Source organism: Lucilia sericata, unplaced genomic scaffold (genome assembly GCF_015586225.1).
Source record: "Lucilia sericata isolate MDLA Ls3-8-SP2 unplaced genomic scaffold, ASM1558622v1 Contig000138F_arrow, whole genome shotgun sequence".
NCBI lineage: Eukaryota > Metazoa > Arthropoda > Insecta > Diptera > Calliphoridae > Lucilia > Lucilia sericata.
Window position 1 is genome coordinate 87,932 of NW_023994170.1, and position 16,644 is coordinate 104,575.

At 28.9% G+C, this 16,644-nt stretch overlaps 2 protein-coding genes across 9 annotated transcripts in view; one reads left to right on the forward strand and one right to left on the reverse strand.

The window, feature by feature from the left end:
- LOC119601033 overlaps positions 1-16,644 on the forward strand; it is a 309,656-nt gene that overhangs the window by 60,037 nt on the left and 232,975 nt on the right. The window lies entirely within an intron of this gene.
- Positions 1-16,644, reverse strand: part of LOC119601034 (tyrosine kinase receptor Cad96Ca) — a 124,558-nt gene that overhangs the window by 30,034 nt on the left and 77,880 nt on the right. For all 3 annotated transcript variants that reach the window (XM_037951715.1, XM_037951716.1, XM_037951717.1), the window contains one exon: positions 4,189-4,277. In XM_037951715.1, the coding sequence (XP_037807643.1) occupies positions 4,189-4,277 (89 nt within the window). The remainder of the gene's footprint in view (positions 1-4,188; positions 4,278-16,644) is intronic.

The window sequence follows — 16,644 nt, forward strand, 5'->3', positions numbered from 1 at the left end:
ATAGTCGGACATGGCCTACCATATGATACCCTAGACCAGTGGGTATGTTAAAATGGGGATTATTTTAATAATAAAGCATTGAATAACTCTGAAATATTTTTACAATTTGTTGACAGAAAAGAGTTTTTCTAAATGAGGGGTTATATGGGGGCAAAAGTAAATATGAGCCTCGCCTTATAAATTTTGGTAGAGGGATTTAAGTCTACATTAAAGTTATTTATGCAGAATTTTAACGTGATATTACTGTTTATAAGTAAATTTTGACCTATAGAAATTTTCTGAAGGGTACTTTGTATGATCAGGCCTCATAATTACGAAAATTGGCTTTATCATTTATACTTACATTACATAAAATCAAGTTTGGCCGAAAGTAGGACCAATATTTTTGGGTATTGCAAACATCAGCACAAACGCACAATTACCCTCCCCACTATAGTGGTGTAGGGTAAAAATAGCAAAGAAAAGCAACAAGACAACACTAATAACAATAAAAAACATTCTCATGCTTATGAAACCTTCAGTCCCCCGAGCTTCATTCTTGCATCTGTATCAAATCCTGCAAAGAATACATGAAGGAAGTCATTCAGCAAAAACTTACATTCTAACAAGTACGTATGTGTCTATGTAGTAGTACAAATGTGTTTGTTTTTGTATGAATGTATGTATTTTTATTTTGTAATTTATTAGAAACAAAGTTGAAAAGTTTTTTTCCTCCGGAAATCTAGTTGTAATTTGTGTAAAACTTTTCATTCGAAGTGTTAACGAGTTTCCAAATGAAATTGTATTTTTCGTCGTACACATCGTCGACTTCACAATCATTGGAGTCGGCCCCCGCCAAAGTTTTTGAAAAATTTCATACATGTGAATCTTTTCCAATATTTATGTTTACACATACATACATAGTATGTATATACAATGTACATATATATATATATATTAGGGATAGGTATCACTAATTTTGGCAAAATTTTCGCCATTTTTTAGGTTATTTGGGATCATAAACATAACGCACCAGCAGCAATTTCTAATATAAACAAATTTTTTAATGTTTTTATTTTAAATACTATACATATGGATATTTCCACATTTCCTATATCTTCAGTTCGATTGCTCGCCTCAAAAAAGTCCATAAAAAATAATAAGAAACACAAAATTTTTCGGTACAATCAAAAAAATTTCCGCATATGTATATTTTTCAGAAGTTTGATATTTGTAAAAAAGCAAAAAGTCATGCCCTATATACATACAGTGGACGTCCTGTAGTACGAATTATATATTGTCAGGTCCTTTCGTAGTACCAAGCAACAGTGAATAACAATTTTTAATTCGTAGGTTAGTATTATTAGTTAAGTTTTTAGTAGATTTATGTTATATACCAGAGGAAAATGTGAACTTTCTATATTCAGGAACAAAATAGTTTTTGCAATTTTGCGGCATTTTTTCGCGATTTTTTTTAAATTTTTGCTTATCGCACACTTTTTATATACATACATATGGGGACCCAAAAAAACGATTTTGACGAAATTTGCACAAACGTTAGTACTTTGAATTGGTCAGACACAAATTTTCAGCTATATCGGTCAAGGACTGCCGGACTAAAAATATTTTTTTTGATAGATATCACACTAAGCTCTTCAAGGAATTTGCTCTTCAAGCAAAAAATGCCCATTTTGAAAACAAATTAAAAAATTTTTTTGGAAAGAATGAAGAAAAAGCTATCTGAACTTCTTTGGGCAATTTTTTCTACGATCAATGTGTGAAAAGTTACACTCATTTGAATAAAACCCAGTATGACCTAAATGTCCAACTTTGACCCTCTCTAAGTCCGGCAATTGACCGATAGAGCTGAAAATTTGTGTCTGACCTACTATCCAATAGTACTAACGTTTGTGCAGAGTTCACCCAAATCGTAAGACATAGATTTTTAAAGTTGGGTCACTTGACACGAAATTCCCCATAGGTATGTATTTATGTATCAATTGTTAATTTTTCAGGTTTTAGGAGATATTTATAAGTGAAAGTAGCAAGTGGTAAATAATTATTATATCCTTAATAAAATATGAAATCTCTATTTTCAGAAACAAATGTTTGAAAATATCACTTTTTTGAAAATTTAAATAATTTTAGTTAACACTTTCTAATAAAAAATAGATAAGATTATTACAACTGAAAGTAACAAGTATTCACAAATTGTTCTATACCCAGCTAAAAACGATCATATATGGATCATATATGAATCATATATGGACCATATATATTCATATCCAAAAAATGGCGATATATGATCATGTAATATATGGAAACATATGAATATATGGAAAGATATGAAAATATATGGAGATTATGCCCAATTCCGCCAATTTTCAGATATGAACATATATGAAAATATATGCTTCATATATGAATCCATATATGATCCATACATAATCTTTTTTACCTGGGTACTGAAATTAAATATAAAATGTCTGCTTTCAGAAACAAGAAAAAGTTTGCGCAATTATTTTTGGCGATTTTTAGAAAACTTTACTTTTTTTAAAAATTAAAAAAAAACACATTTTTCTATCAAAAATATACAACTGATTTTATTAAGGGAACTAGGGACAATTTCGGACCGATCATAACAAAAATTTGGTAAAATGAATAACATTTATATAAAACTCGTCCATGTCGAATTTCATCGCATGATCAAATTTTAAGAATTGTTTCAAATTTACCTTTACATTTCCTACATATTAAATGCATACGCCATATAATATGCAAAAAAAAAACTGAACTACCACTTAACAGACTGTTACAGAACGTACTAAATTTAACAAATGTTAGCCTATTTTATATAATTAACATAATACAAGTTAAATATTTAACATACTAAAACCATAATTTTTTCAATGTTGTCAGAATGAATGGACAGATGGACATAGCTACATCGACTCAGAATTCCATAAGGATCCATAATATACATACATACATATGTATGTATATACATATGTATATATGTACATTAGGGATATAACTATAGAAAGTGTTCTATTAATATTCAATATTGCTTAATTACAAGCAAAATAGTTTTTCATTTAGCATACATTGATTGTGTGTATATAATATGGAATTTTTACAATTTAAAATAAAACTTTATTTTATTTTTATATGTTTTTTTTTTTAATTTTAACTTTTGTTTAGTTTATCCTTAATTTCCATTTCAATTGGTTTTTTTTTATAAAATTTGGAATACTTAAGAAAATAAAGAAAAAACAAGTCGGAAAAAGACAAACAAAAGATGAACTAAAAAAAAATCTTTTAAATGCAAGTTGGAAATAAAAAATGTCAAAGAAAAGTTTAAACGAAAAGTTTTCATATAGTTTTTAACATTTGTTACAAACTATAAAAAATAAATATCATAAAGTCTCATCGCGCAAGTTGCTGACTGCTCTTTTGACAAATTTACTTATTTAGATTCTTATTTCTTTTTTATACGCAAATTTTTGCAAATTGGCTAAAATTTTATTAATTATTTTATTATATCTAGTTTTTCAATTCACAGAGCAATTCAAAAATAATAATAATAAATTTTAAATTATTTTTTAGTATTAATTAAATTAAATTTTGTTGGATGATTTCTTAATATTTGTTTCATATTTCTTTATATTTTAGTAATAAATATTTTCATTTTTGCTAGTTATACATATGTATAACCGAAACATGTTTTTCAGTTAAATTTACCTCAAACTTTAGCTTAATTTGTAAGTTAAATTATAACTGAACTTGTATAATTTTATACGTTAACTCATAACGTTTATAAATTTAATGTTTATAAAATTGTCTTAGAATGATAACAGCAAAACATAACGTACATACATACATATCAATCATTTACTACAAGACTGGAATAAATCAATAGACTTCGGTTTGAGTAAAACAGTATTGAATGTTTTATGAAATTTTACTATTTTTTTGAATAACTTTCAAACAGATCGCCGGATTTGTAAAATAAAACTTTATATATAAAGTAGGTTTTGCTTCAATTCCCCAAAATACCTGGCGACATCAGTTTCATCGATATAAATGATATTGGAATATGACGATAAATTAATTAATTTTTTTAAAAAATTTTTCTTACAAATATACATAAATTTTCATTAATTCAGAGAATTAAGAATTCAGAGAACATATATAGTGATAAAAACATACCTCTAATTCCGATAGCAAGTCTTTTTTCTCAACTTCTGTTGCATTTTCTTTGATTGTTTTCACTGCAACGGTTGTAACGCCTTCGCTTCCTGTTTAATAAAAAAATTATATATTATATAAATCTTATGAAGAAAAATAAAAACTTTATACATATTTATTTTATAGCTCTATGGAATTTCAGTTTCTATTGACAAATGCACAAACACTTAATTTACAAAACACATTGGAGTAGATTGTGAAAATAAAATAGCAAATACGATTTCAGCATACGAAATCTTTAAGAAATTTTTAATATATCTCTGAATCTCAGTAAATGTATTAATGTTAGCACCTTCACCAGGGTATCTGGTGTGGATAGAGTTCTATATATTAACCTACCGAAGGCATTAATTACCCTTTGATTTATATATGTAGATTATTATAGAAAGGTAAAATTCGCACACTTTCAAATTCCGTAGTGCTCGGTTCATAATTGACCCATTATAGGTCCTATTCCAAAAATTAATATAATGTTCGTATTAATATTGATATACATATTATAAAAAAATTCAGACTAAATTAAAGAAATTATTAAACTGTGATAATAAATGTTGTATGGATCGATCCATAAAGATTTTTGTTAATATATTGGTTATATTGGTTATTATTATATTACTTATAGTATTTCCGAAAGTAACACACTATTGAAATTTCGGACCAATCTTTACGAAGTTACTAGTTTTTACTAGCATTCATTTCGCTTTAGACCCATTGTGCAACAGTACTTCGGCATGTGAATATTACTTACTTGTGACCTATGTAGTTCATACAAGAGTACGCTATAAATTCATTCCTACCACAATAAAAGTCGTGAAATGGAAACAACTTTTTAGTCATCCATTCCATTTCACAAAAAGTAAAATATATCAGAGTGCTGTGGTATTTATTTATCTTTTCTCTTCGTTAATGCTCTGGTGAAAGTGTATTTGGTCCAGACAACAAATTAAAAACAATTTTAGCAGAAAAGCAAAAGGAAAAATAAAAAGTCCATAAAAACCAACAAATGGAAATTGTAAAAATTCTAACAACAAACACTTGCAGTGGCAAACGGTAGTGGGACTTATGACCAAAGTGGCAACTGTGGTTGCAGGAAAAATCTTTCTAGGTAATTGATTATATGAAGAGGAGAAAATGCGTTTCAATTCACCAAAAAATTGAGATTGACACTGAAAAATAAATATACTTGTAGTACATTCACGATGAGTGTGCGTGCATAGATGGCATTTATTTTTGGTTCATTAGGTGAATTTAACCAAAAGGAATTCTTTCAATACATACAAATATTGTGGTATTTTATGTTTATCAGTACATTAGTTTATACCTAACTGAAGAAAGTTCTTGGCAGGAACAAAGACATTGTCTACGTAGCTTTTTAATATCCACTCGAATGCCTTTTAATGATGTTGCTTGTTGTCCTGTCCCGTACATAATATTTTGTCTTCCTATTCCTTCTTCAAGTTTCTTAAGTTTATTTTTATTGTGTTGCAATATAAAATGCAACATTTATTTATTTAGTTAATACACTCGTGTATGTGAGCATGACTGCATACATACATACTTATGTACATATCTCTCGGTCCAACATTTTGTCAGTCTCCTTTTGTTATTGATATTAAGATGTTTATTTTATTTAGTTTTGTTTGCGTTTTTGTCCAACATTCCCCAGATGCATTCAAATGTCCACATAATGTTTGTTACGTGTCCTTTCAAAGGTGAAAACTATGAACAAATATTGTTTTGTAAAATACTCCAAACAACAATAAAAAGGAAGTGCACGAATGAAAAAAAATATGTTTATGGAGCAACATCGAAAACTCCTTCTTTTGCGTGTCCATGATTTGTGAGTGAGGGCATCTATATGAGTTACAATAAACAACTACATATCAATAGTCAATAGTATGTGTATATGTTGCTGCAGTTACCCACCAAAAACTTACATTAGCAAGTAATGAGTTAAAATGCTAAAAAAGCTCACACAGAATACGAACCTGGGCTTCTCAAAGTAATGCAGACGGTAAGTAGTAGTTATTGAAAAGAAGGTGGTTATGTAAGCACTAGCCATTGCTAAGTTGTTACTGGGTACAAGCTGAAATTTATTTGAATATTTGTGGCTTTTCAACAATAAACATACTTAAATATTTTTTCTTGTCTTTTGTCTATTTTTCATTCAAAACCAATTTTAATAATATAGCAATGTATGCACACATACATTTAGATTGTCCCGAGAAACTGCCTTTTTAAGAACCTCATGTAGGAATACCTCTCAATCGATGCGTATTAATGTACTGAACACGAAAAAACTGAGGCCCTTCAAAAAAATTATTTTTATCGTATTTAGTAAATTAATACTCATCGTACGAGAGGTATTCCTACAATAAAAGTGGTCCAAGGGATACCCTAACATACATATGGATATAAATGGTCTCAAGATATTAAATTCGAAGTTAGGTTCAAATTGTTTTTTAAGTTATTAATAGTAGCAATGTGTTCGATCATACAGTACCCAATAAGTAGCCTTATCAAAATAGTATCAAAAGTCAGGGTCATTTGGGAAACTAAGACCAATCTTCTCTCTTTATGATTTGTAAGGCCCTTTAAACAAATTTTAATAGCTGTAGCTGCATATCAGTCTACTTCCTAAAATTCTACCTTTAGTAACCTTGACTCTATAAGTCTTAGAGATTTATCAGAAATGCATTAAATGTAGAAGTCAAGGACAATTACGTCACATTTTTTCCACAGTGACCAGGCATATGGATAAAATTGCTCAGTATAACTATTTGCTGTAGTAATTTTTTCCAATTTCTAATTGCCTCAGAGTATCGTCTACAAAACATATATTAAATTTGCTAAATGCACTTTGAATATCCCATTTCTTGAAAACACATTTCTTCACGTCTGGTGTTTCCACGGCGGTATCGACACCACGCAGGACTTCATCTTAAGACTTATAGTTCATGTACTACACAGGAATGTAATCAGTTTCCAGACTCTCTCTATATTCTAACAAACCATGGCAACATACTGATAATTATCTTTGTAACAAGGTAGAGTATATACTATCCGATTCCGAAGATTTAAAGAACTGAAATTAAGGAACTGTTCTCTCTAATCTTTACTAATACATTTAAGTAAGTTTTTCCAATGTTTAGGTTGCGACCTACATATGGTCCCCTAAAACGCAAACGGTCCTATCTATTTTTTTTAAATTTTACTAGAGAAGCAAAAAATTATTTAAAATAAAAAGTTTGTTTCTATCAGCTCGGTTTATTTTTATTAAATAAACCTATTATTTCTAACCAATTATATACATGGGCAATTTCATGCCAAGTGATCCAAATCAAAAAGGTTAGTACTAATGGATAGTAGTCCAGAAACAAATTTTGAGCTGTATTGGTTAGGAACTGCTAGGGATCAAAATAGGACATTTTGGTCATACAGGGTTTTATTCAAATGAGATTTTGTTCTATTTTTTTTTTTTTTTGCTCCAAAGAAAGCTTAGACAATTTCATTTAAGATCTTTCTGGTTACTTAGTGGGATGCGAGTGGGATATCTATAAAAAACAATTCTGACTATCCAATAGTACAAATTGGTGCAAATTTCACCAAAATCGGAAGACATCGATGTTAAAAGTTGGGTCACTTGACATGAAATTCTCCACATATGTATAAATGTATGATATTGGATAAAATTGTAATTCTTTAACTAACTGAAAAAAATTACATACACTTTAGTGGGGAGGGTATATTGGGTTTGTGATGATGACGCATAAAAATATTCGTCCTGTACTCACCTTAAATTATATCAATCGGTTAAGAATCATTCTGAATCGATTTAGCTAAGTCCGTCTGTCCGTCTATGTAAACCTGGTAATCAAAGTACAGGTCACATTTTTCAAGATAATTTGATGAAATTTGGCCTATTGAAAATGGTTAAAATCAATTCATTATTTCACCTAGACTCGTACCCCCCAAATAGAGCTTTTGAGCCCATAATTATGTTAAAATTTGTAGTATCTCTACAAAAATCATTAAGACATTGTTTTATATAAGTCTAAAAGTACTTCCGAAACAATAACATTTATCACCACTTCAAAAGTAGCATTAAGTTATTTTTTTACTTTCTGTTAAAGTGATGTTAAATGACTTCCGAAGACGTGAAAATAATTTAATATTTTTAATGCTGAAGATATATTTTTTTGTTCTCACCTTTTTTGAGTTTTAGTATTTATGTTAAATTAGTTGTATTCTATAATACTACAACTTCACTTCCAAATAACTTTATTTATTATATTTATTTTATTTATCTATTTATATTTAATGTTAACGTAAAGCCCTCTATGAACATTTATAAGGATAGGCTCATAATTCCCCTTGCCCACATATAACCTCTCTTCAGTAAAATCACTTCTTTTATCAACAAATTGTTTAAATATTTCGGAACTAATGAAAAACTACTTAAAAAATTTAACTGTTTAATTGATATTAGTTGTGTTTTGTTGCTAACGTTCAAAGGCAATTTCATATAAATTTAAAATTTATAAACGTTAGGAGTTAACGTGTAAAATTATACAAGTTAATTTTAACGTTGATAAAAGTGCTACCAATTCAAAAATAAAAATACAAATATTAATGTGTTTATGTCAAACAATAAAAAAATATTTTAAAATAAAATTTAAATCAAAGAAAATTACCAAATAAAAAAACCTTTTCAAGAAATTGTAAATAATTTCAAGATTTAGCAGATTTCTTCTGTGGAGTGATGCCAAGTCAGGTAATGTTCGTTTTGTTGCTAACTTTAAGCGTTAACACTCATTGATAGCAACAAAACACAACTATTATTAACATATTTATTTTTACTAAATATTTCATTTATTTAATTGATGTAGCTCCGCAGTTTTCTTTTAAGTTTTTTCACACAAACTGATTGTCAAAATTGATTTGAAATTGCATATGTGACGTAAGCTGCGGTCAATTTTAAACAAGTTTACTTTTTAAATTGTCATTGTCATTATATTTATTAATTTTATTCACAAACTTATTTAATTTGGATATGTATATTTATAGCATACACCACTTTAGTGGGGAGAGTATATGTATTGGATTTGTGCTGATGTTTATAACACATAGAATTAATGGTCCTATACGCACCTTTAAGTATACCAATCGGATCAGAATCATTTTCTGAGTCGATTAAGCCATGTCCGTGCGTCTGTTTGTCCATGTAAACCTTGCAATCAAACTACAGGTCGCAATTTTGAAGATAATTAATGAAATTTGAAACACACATTACTTTTGACACAAGGACGAACCCTATTGATTTTGGTCGATATCAGTCCATTATTTAACCTAGCCCCCATATAACCATACAACTAAATTGGAATTTGGAGCTCATAATTATGCCAAATATACTAATATCCATAAAAAAATGGGCACAACTACGTTTTATACCAGCATAAATGATACTGCAAAATTTCGTAATAAACGGCCCTTATTTTACCTCAGCCCCCTTGCAAAGTCCTCCTCTGAAAGTGCTTGAACGTGAAAAGTCATATTCATCTAATTTTTTAATTGTAAAATTTAAACACTATGTATGTATGTATGTATGTATGTATGTATGTATGTATGTATGTATGTATGTATGTATGTATGTATGTATGTATGTATGTATGTATGTATGTATGTATGTATGTATGTATGTATGTATGTATGTATGTATGTATGTATGTATGTATGTATGTATGTATGTATGTATGTATGTATGTATGTATGTATGTATGTATGTATGTATGTATGTATGTATGTATGTATGTATGTATGTATGTATGTATGTATGTATGTATGTATGTATGTATGTATGTATGTATATATGTATGTATGTATGTATGTATGTATGTATGTATGTATGTATGTATGTATGTATGCATGCATGCATGCATGTATGCATGTATGTATGCATGTATCTATGTATATTCAATAATAAGAATGAAATTTTTAGAAATAAATTAAATTCTTCCCTGGCATTATTTGCAAAGCATTATAAAATATTGTTTGAACATTGTTATAAAATCTGTGCAGATTCGAAAAAATAAGACAGAAAGAAAAAAGTAGTCATTAAATATTTTCTTTCATTCTTTGGTACATACTTACTTTTTATATGGACTTAAAACCAAAAGTTAATTCGGTAATAATTTATTTAAAGAAACAACTTTAAAATTTTTGTTCATTTTGTTCTTTCCTTGTGCGACCTTAAGTTGTAAATATTCAAAATACCCTGCCAGCAATTTAATTTAATGTAGAACTGTCCTAAAATTTTGTATTTGGCAAAGTTAATAACCGACTTTTAAAGACTAACTACTTGTAGTGCTGAAGCTACTCAAAATTCTCTAGAGAGATCATTTTATTTCGACAAGTTTTCTTTTGTTTCTCTATTATTATGAGTTTTATTTGTTAGCTCTTGCAGACTGACTATAAGCTAACTACAAATAACTTTTGCTGATTAATACTGTAAATATATTATTATATTAATAGTTAACATTACACATAACATTTTTAGATTTGGAAATTTGGATCAGTGGAAATAATAAATAAATGATTAATTACACTGTGATATAAAAGTGAAGAAAAGCTAAATCCAGGGTATCTCATATACCAATTCCATTTTGTTAAGTTTCATAGAGTACAAATTTATTTTTAGTTTTCTCCTATCAGCTCGTTAACTTACATTTTAATAGCAAAAAGCATCATTTTTGAAGTATTAACTTCGAAAAATCATATGTTAGGTAGTTTTCAACCGATCTTCAAATCTGAAATTTGTTTTTCAGTAAAAAAACACACACATTTTTAAGAAAATTTTAATTTTTATCATGCTCCACTTTGACTATGAGGCAGAATTAATACTTTTGTAAAGAATCCCATAAGGAAGGTTTCCAAAACTTGTAATTTTTAATAATTCTATGAAAAACTGAATGAGATATGGTAAGTTTTCTAATAGCACGTTCTTTAATTTTTTTTAATACACAGAGAAAACAGATTCGTTGTGACAACCGAATTTGTTTCCAATCGAATTTAGGAGGTTACAGCAACTATCTTATAATTCGGTTGTATTTACTGAAAATTTTTAGTTCTTACAACCGCATAGGAAAATTATTCAATTTTAATGACGGAATAAACTAAAAGAAAAAAATTCTATTGTGAATTATATTCAAAACAAATTTGATATTTTTCAATCTTTTTTATTTAAAGAATTAAATTGCAATTTATTAAAAAAAACTTTATGATAAATATTTGGCTTTACCGGAACCGGAACCCTCAGTATTCTTGGCTTTTTGAGGCCATTACGCACTAATGAATATAATGAATTTATTAGGGATCTTCCAACTGCACATTGTGTTTTTTCTTTGAGTCTTGCAATTGATGGAATCTTGATATTTGTGGGTATCTTGTCTGCTAACTTGTTCATCAAGTTGAGCTCGATCGATTAAAAACATGTAAATAAATGAAAAACATCCTTAGCAAACAGTTTGGAAAAAGAGAAAATTTGCGAAATATACATACATACATCTTTATGTAAGTGAGTACATACATACATATTTATGCACATACTTTTGATGATCATGTGTATATACAAATGTATAGGCAGATATCTAGTTGCACCTACCCGTTTTATCGTAAATCCGTGGACGTTTATATAGTTCCAACTCACATGTAATTTTTTGTGTTTTCTATTTTTCGTTTAAGTAATTTTAATTTATTTTATAAACGTCAGAAAAACAATAACCATTTTTTATTTCATTCGATTGAGTATACCGAATTTACTTATATTTTGATAGAATCTATTCATATTTTGTAATAAAATATTCAGTTACAGAAACTAAATAGATACTTTTGGCATAAAATATGTTAGTATAAATAATTTTACGACTACAGACCAATATTTGTAATTGAGGGCAACAACATTTTATATAATTTAGTTGTGTTATCCAAATAAATATATTAGTTCTCACAAAGGTACTCATCGGTTTACCTAACCAAATATAAAATGGCTGTAACCTTAAATCGATTAAAACAATGGTTTTGTAATTTATGTGATTGAAAATCAGTTGAATTTATAGATTTTTTGGATTAATAATCAAATTACAGTTTTCGTTATGGAATATTTATATAACCAACCGATTTCCGAACGAACTGTTTTCTGTGTGTACCAATTTATTTTTGTATAAAAATACTTTTAATTTTTTTTTAACATAAAAGATATAAAAACATCTTTTAAACAAAATGTCAAATTTAAAAATCGGTTGTAAATTTCCAAATTTATAATTATTCAAAGTTAAAACTTCAAAGATGCAGTAGATAATAAAAAACTATTAGTTGACTTTCCTGCAACTAACCTTAAGTTAATTAATAAAGAGTTAACTTTAATATAACTTTTAAGTAACTGACTTTAAGTTAGTTGAAAAGTCATGCAGAGTCGGACAATTGATTACAGCCTCGGACATTGCCATGTTGAAATAGTCAGTTGGCTCCGTTAAAAATAATCGAAGTATCAATCATAACTAGTTGATGAAGAAGTTGGCTTTTAATGCATTTCAAGTTAGTTGAGTTGCTGGCAGGCTACAAATGTACATACCCTGCCAGCAATTTTGTAGTCGACTACGAGAAAAATTCACTTCTAGTTTACTTTTACAGACTGACTATAAGCTAACTACAATGTAATGCAGAGCTGTCCCGAAATTTTGTATTTGGCAACGTAAAGAACCGACTTTTTAATACTAACTACAAGCTAACTATAATGTAATGCAGAAGTGCCCCAAAATTATCTGGAGAGAATTAATTGTATTTCAACATGTTTTCTCTTGTTTCTCTATTATTATGATTTTGTATAAACAACCGACTTTTAAAGACTAGCTACAAGCTAACTATCATATAATGCGGGAGTACCCCAAAATTATCTGGAGAGCATTTTGTTTCGACATGTTTTCTTATGTTTCTTTATTATTTGGAATTTTGTTTTACATTTTTGTCATTTTCTTGTATACGTTGTGAAATTAGAGTCAGTAAATTGGAAAAATTAATTATAAAAGGTTAAATATTTCAAAACTCGGTCCCTAAATTCTGCTAATTAATACTGTAAATATAATACATTACAGTTAACATTACACATAAAATTTAAAAATTTATTTTAGATTTGGATAAATGGGAATCATGGAAATAATGAACAAATCATTCATAATTTTATGGATACCGGTGTTATTATTAGTTCCCCTGCAGAAAACTGATGTCTATTAATTTTAACGAACTAATATCATAACTTGTATTAAAGCGAAATGTAATTTAGATAACTAGTAGTTAAATTTTAAATATATTTAATTAAAATGTAATTAATTAATACAGTAGGGAATACAAAAAAAACTATTACTTGACTTTTCTGCAAATAACTTAAAGTTAGTTAATAAAGAGTTACCTTTAAGCTAATTTTTTAGTAACTAACTTTAAGCTAGTTGAAAAGTCATGCAGAGTCGGACAATTGACTATTGCGTAGGACATCGCCATGTTAAAATAGTCAGTTGGCTCCATTAAAAATAATCCAAGAATCAACCATAACTAGTTGATGAAAAAGTCGGCTTTTAATGCATTTAAAGTTAGTTGAGTTGCTGGCAGGGTACATATGAACATATGTATGTATTTGTGTATGAGTGCCCTTGGTAAACAGGGACAGGGCCAATACAATTCTTTATTTTTTATTTTGGTTTATTTCCTTGTAGATTTCACTGCATCATATTTCTGTAAAAAATTTACATTGTAGGCAAGAGGATGGAGACAAAATACATACATACAAATAAATACATATCGTCACCTGAAACGCAAACGGCGCTAACTAACCAAAAATTCAAAATCGATTTTATTGTTGATTCTAATGTATTGCATCAAAACAAATGTTCACACAAATGAGACTCCTCCGACCAAAATTTGCGATTTTATTGACAAAAAACAAAAGGCCCTATCTACAAAAACATTAACATATTAAAGGTATAAATTGGACTATACATTTTTATAACACCATTGTCAGCTATCATAACAAGTTATAAGTTTCACTAAGATAGAAACGAAATTTTCAATTTGCGTTTTAGGTGACGATATGTATGTACATTAGACCGACTCACGCTGTAAGGAAAGCAAAAACGTGTTTTTGTTACCCCTCTCAAAATTTACCTTGTTTTGTTTTATGATGATTCCCAAAATATTTCAAGTCTAGCGATGGCCGTTCATGAGCTGGACCAAATTTAAAAAAGGTATTTTTGAATTATTTTTTGTAAATTTTAGTTTTGGTTTGAAACAATATATTCAATATGGGGTATCGTTTGAAAGGAGTTTCAAAGCCGTGTCAAATGATGTATTAATCATAAAAAACCGTATGCTCATAATTGTCATATTCCAAAAAATCAAAAATTGTTAGGTTTTTCATTAATATAAATAAAATTTATGCAAAATTTGCACACCACTATACGCGGCTTTAAAAAACCTTTCAAATGATAACAAATTTGTATATTTTTTTAAAGAAAAAACTGTAAAATTTAAAAAAATTACTAAAAAGAGACTTTTTTGTAACTGGTCCAGCTCATGAACGGACATCGATAGACTAAAAATATTTTGGGAACCATCTTAAAACAAAACAAAGATTTTTTGAAGCTGGGTAAAATTTTGAATTGAACATGAAAAATCGTGTCCCCCATTGAATATTTTCTTGAAAACTGTCCAGCTCATGAACGGACAACACTAAACCCAAAATATTTTGGGTAACATCATATTACATAACAATCAATATTTTGACGGGGGTAACTCAAGCACCATTTTTGTGAGTCGGTCTAATGTGCACAATAGATATCAATGAATGTTATGCAGTTTCCTTGAACAGAACGTTGAGACAAGGACATAATTTTTACTCAAAACTTTAACATAAACGCATATGTATGTTCATAATCTGGCTCAATTTCGATGAGAAAATTATAAAAACAATACATGATTTCACGTTTAAGAACGAACATGTAGCAATTCATATGTGTAATAGGGTCATCGATTATTCGACTATTTCCAATTTTAGATAGCGAAGTCGATTGTCGAGTGATATCCGCTTGTCTGTTAAAATACATCGGATTTCAAATCTTGGAGTTTGGTTTAAAAATCATCAAAATCGGGGAAAAATAGGAAATATTGTCATTACATAGCAAAACTTGATTCTTGAGTATAAAACTATGTAAATACAGCAAGTAAGAAAGTATAGTCGGGCGTGATATGATACCCTACACCAGTTATGAATATTAAATGTGATTTATTTTTCATAATAAAGCATTTATCTTCAATATTCCCTTGTTCCGATACATTTAAGCAATTTATGGACGAAAAACTAATATTCTGAAAGAGGCTTTATATGGGGGCTAGGTGCAAATATGGACCAAGCCCGATAAAATTTTGTGAATATATTTAGTTGTGCCGTATTTTATCGATATATCTGCATATTTAACATAATTATGAGCTCAGAAGCCCTTTTCGGAGGGTTATGTTCTATGGGGGCTAGGTGAAATAATGGACCGATTTTAACCATTTTCAATAGGCTTCGTCCTTGGGTCAAGTAAAACGTGCGTGCCAAATTTCATCGAATTATCTTGAAAATTGCTACCTGTACCTTGCGCACAGGGTTTACATGGACAGCCAGCCAGACGGACGGACGGACATAGCTTAATCGACTCAGAAAACGATTCTATGCCGTTTGGTATACTTTAAGGTCTAGGACGAATATTTTTGCATGTTACAAACATCAGCACAAATCCAATATACCCTCCCTACTAAAGTGTTGTAGGGTATAAAAATACAACAAGAAGAAAACAATTAAATGGCTTATTGCAGTAACTCGGTATGCGACAAAATAACGTCCCAGCAAAAACATTGTAATGACTTGTAATTACTCAACAACTTTTCAATGACTACTACATACATGCGGTCTGCATTGTTTCCAGTGTTGCCACTTCATGTGTAATTACACATATTGTGTGTAATTTTTATTTCCATGTGTAGCCCATGTGTAATTGGTTTCACGTGCAATTTATGTGTAATTTAAAATATTTTAAATCCTTCTGTAGAAAAGAGTCGGGAGAGTATATTCGGTTTGCGCTGATGTTTGTATCGCGCAATATGCTACACCCACACTACAAAAAAACATTTATCACCACTTCAAAAGTAGCACTAATTGAATTTTTTACCTTTTGAGGAAGTGATGTTTAAAGACTTCCGAAGAACCGAAAATAATTCTATTTTTTCAATGTTGAAGATATATTTTTTGTTTTTACATTTTTATGAGATAAAAAATGTTATATTTGGGCTTTTGTGTTAAATGTGTCTATTATTCTAATTAATGTTAAT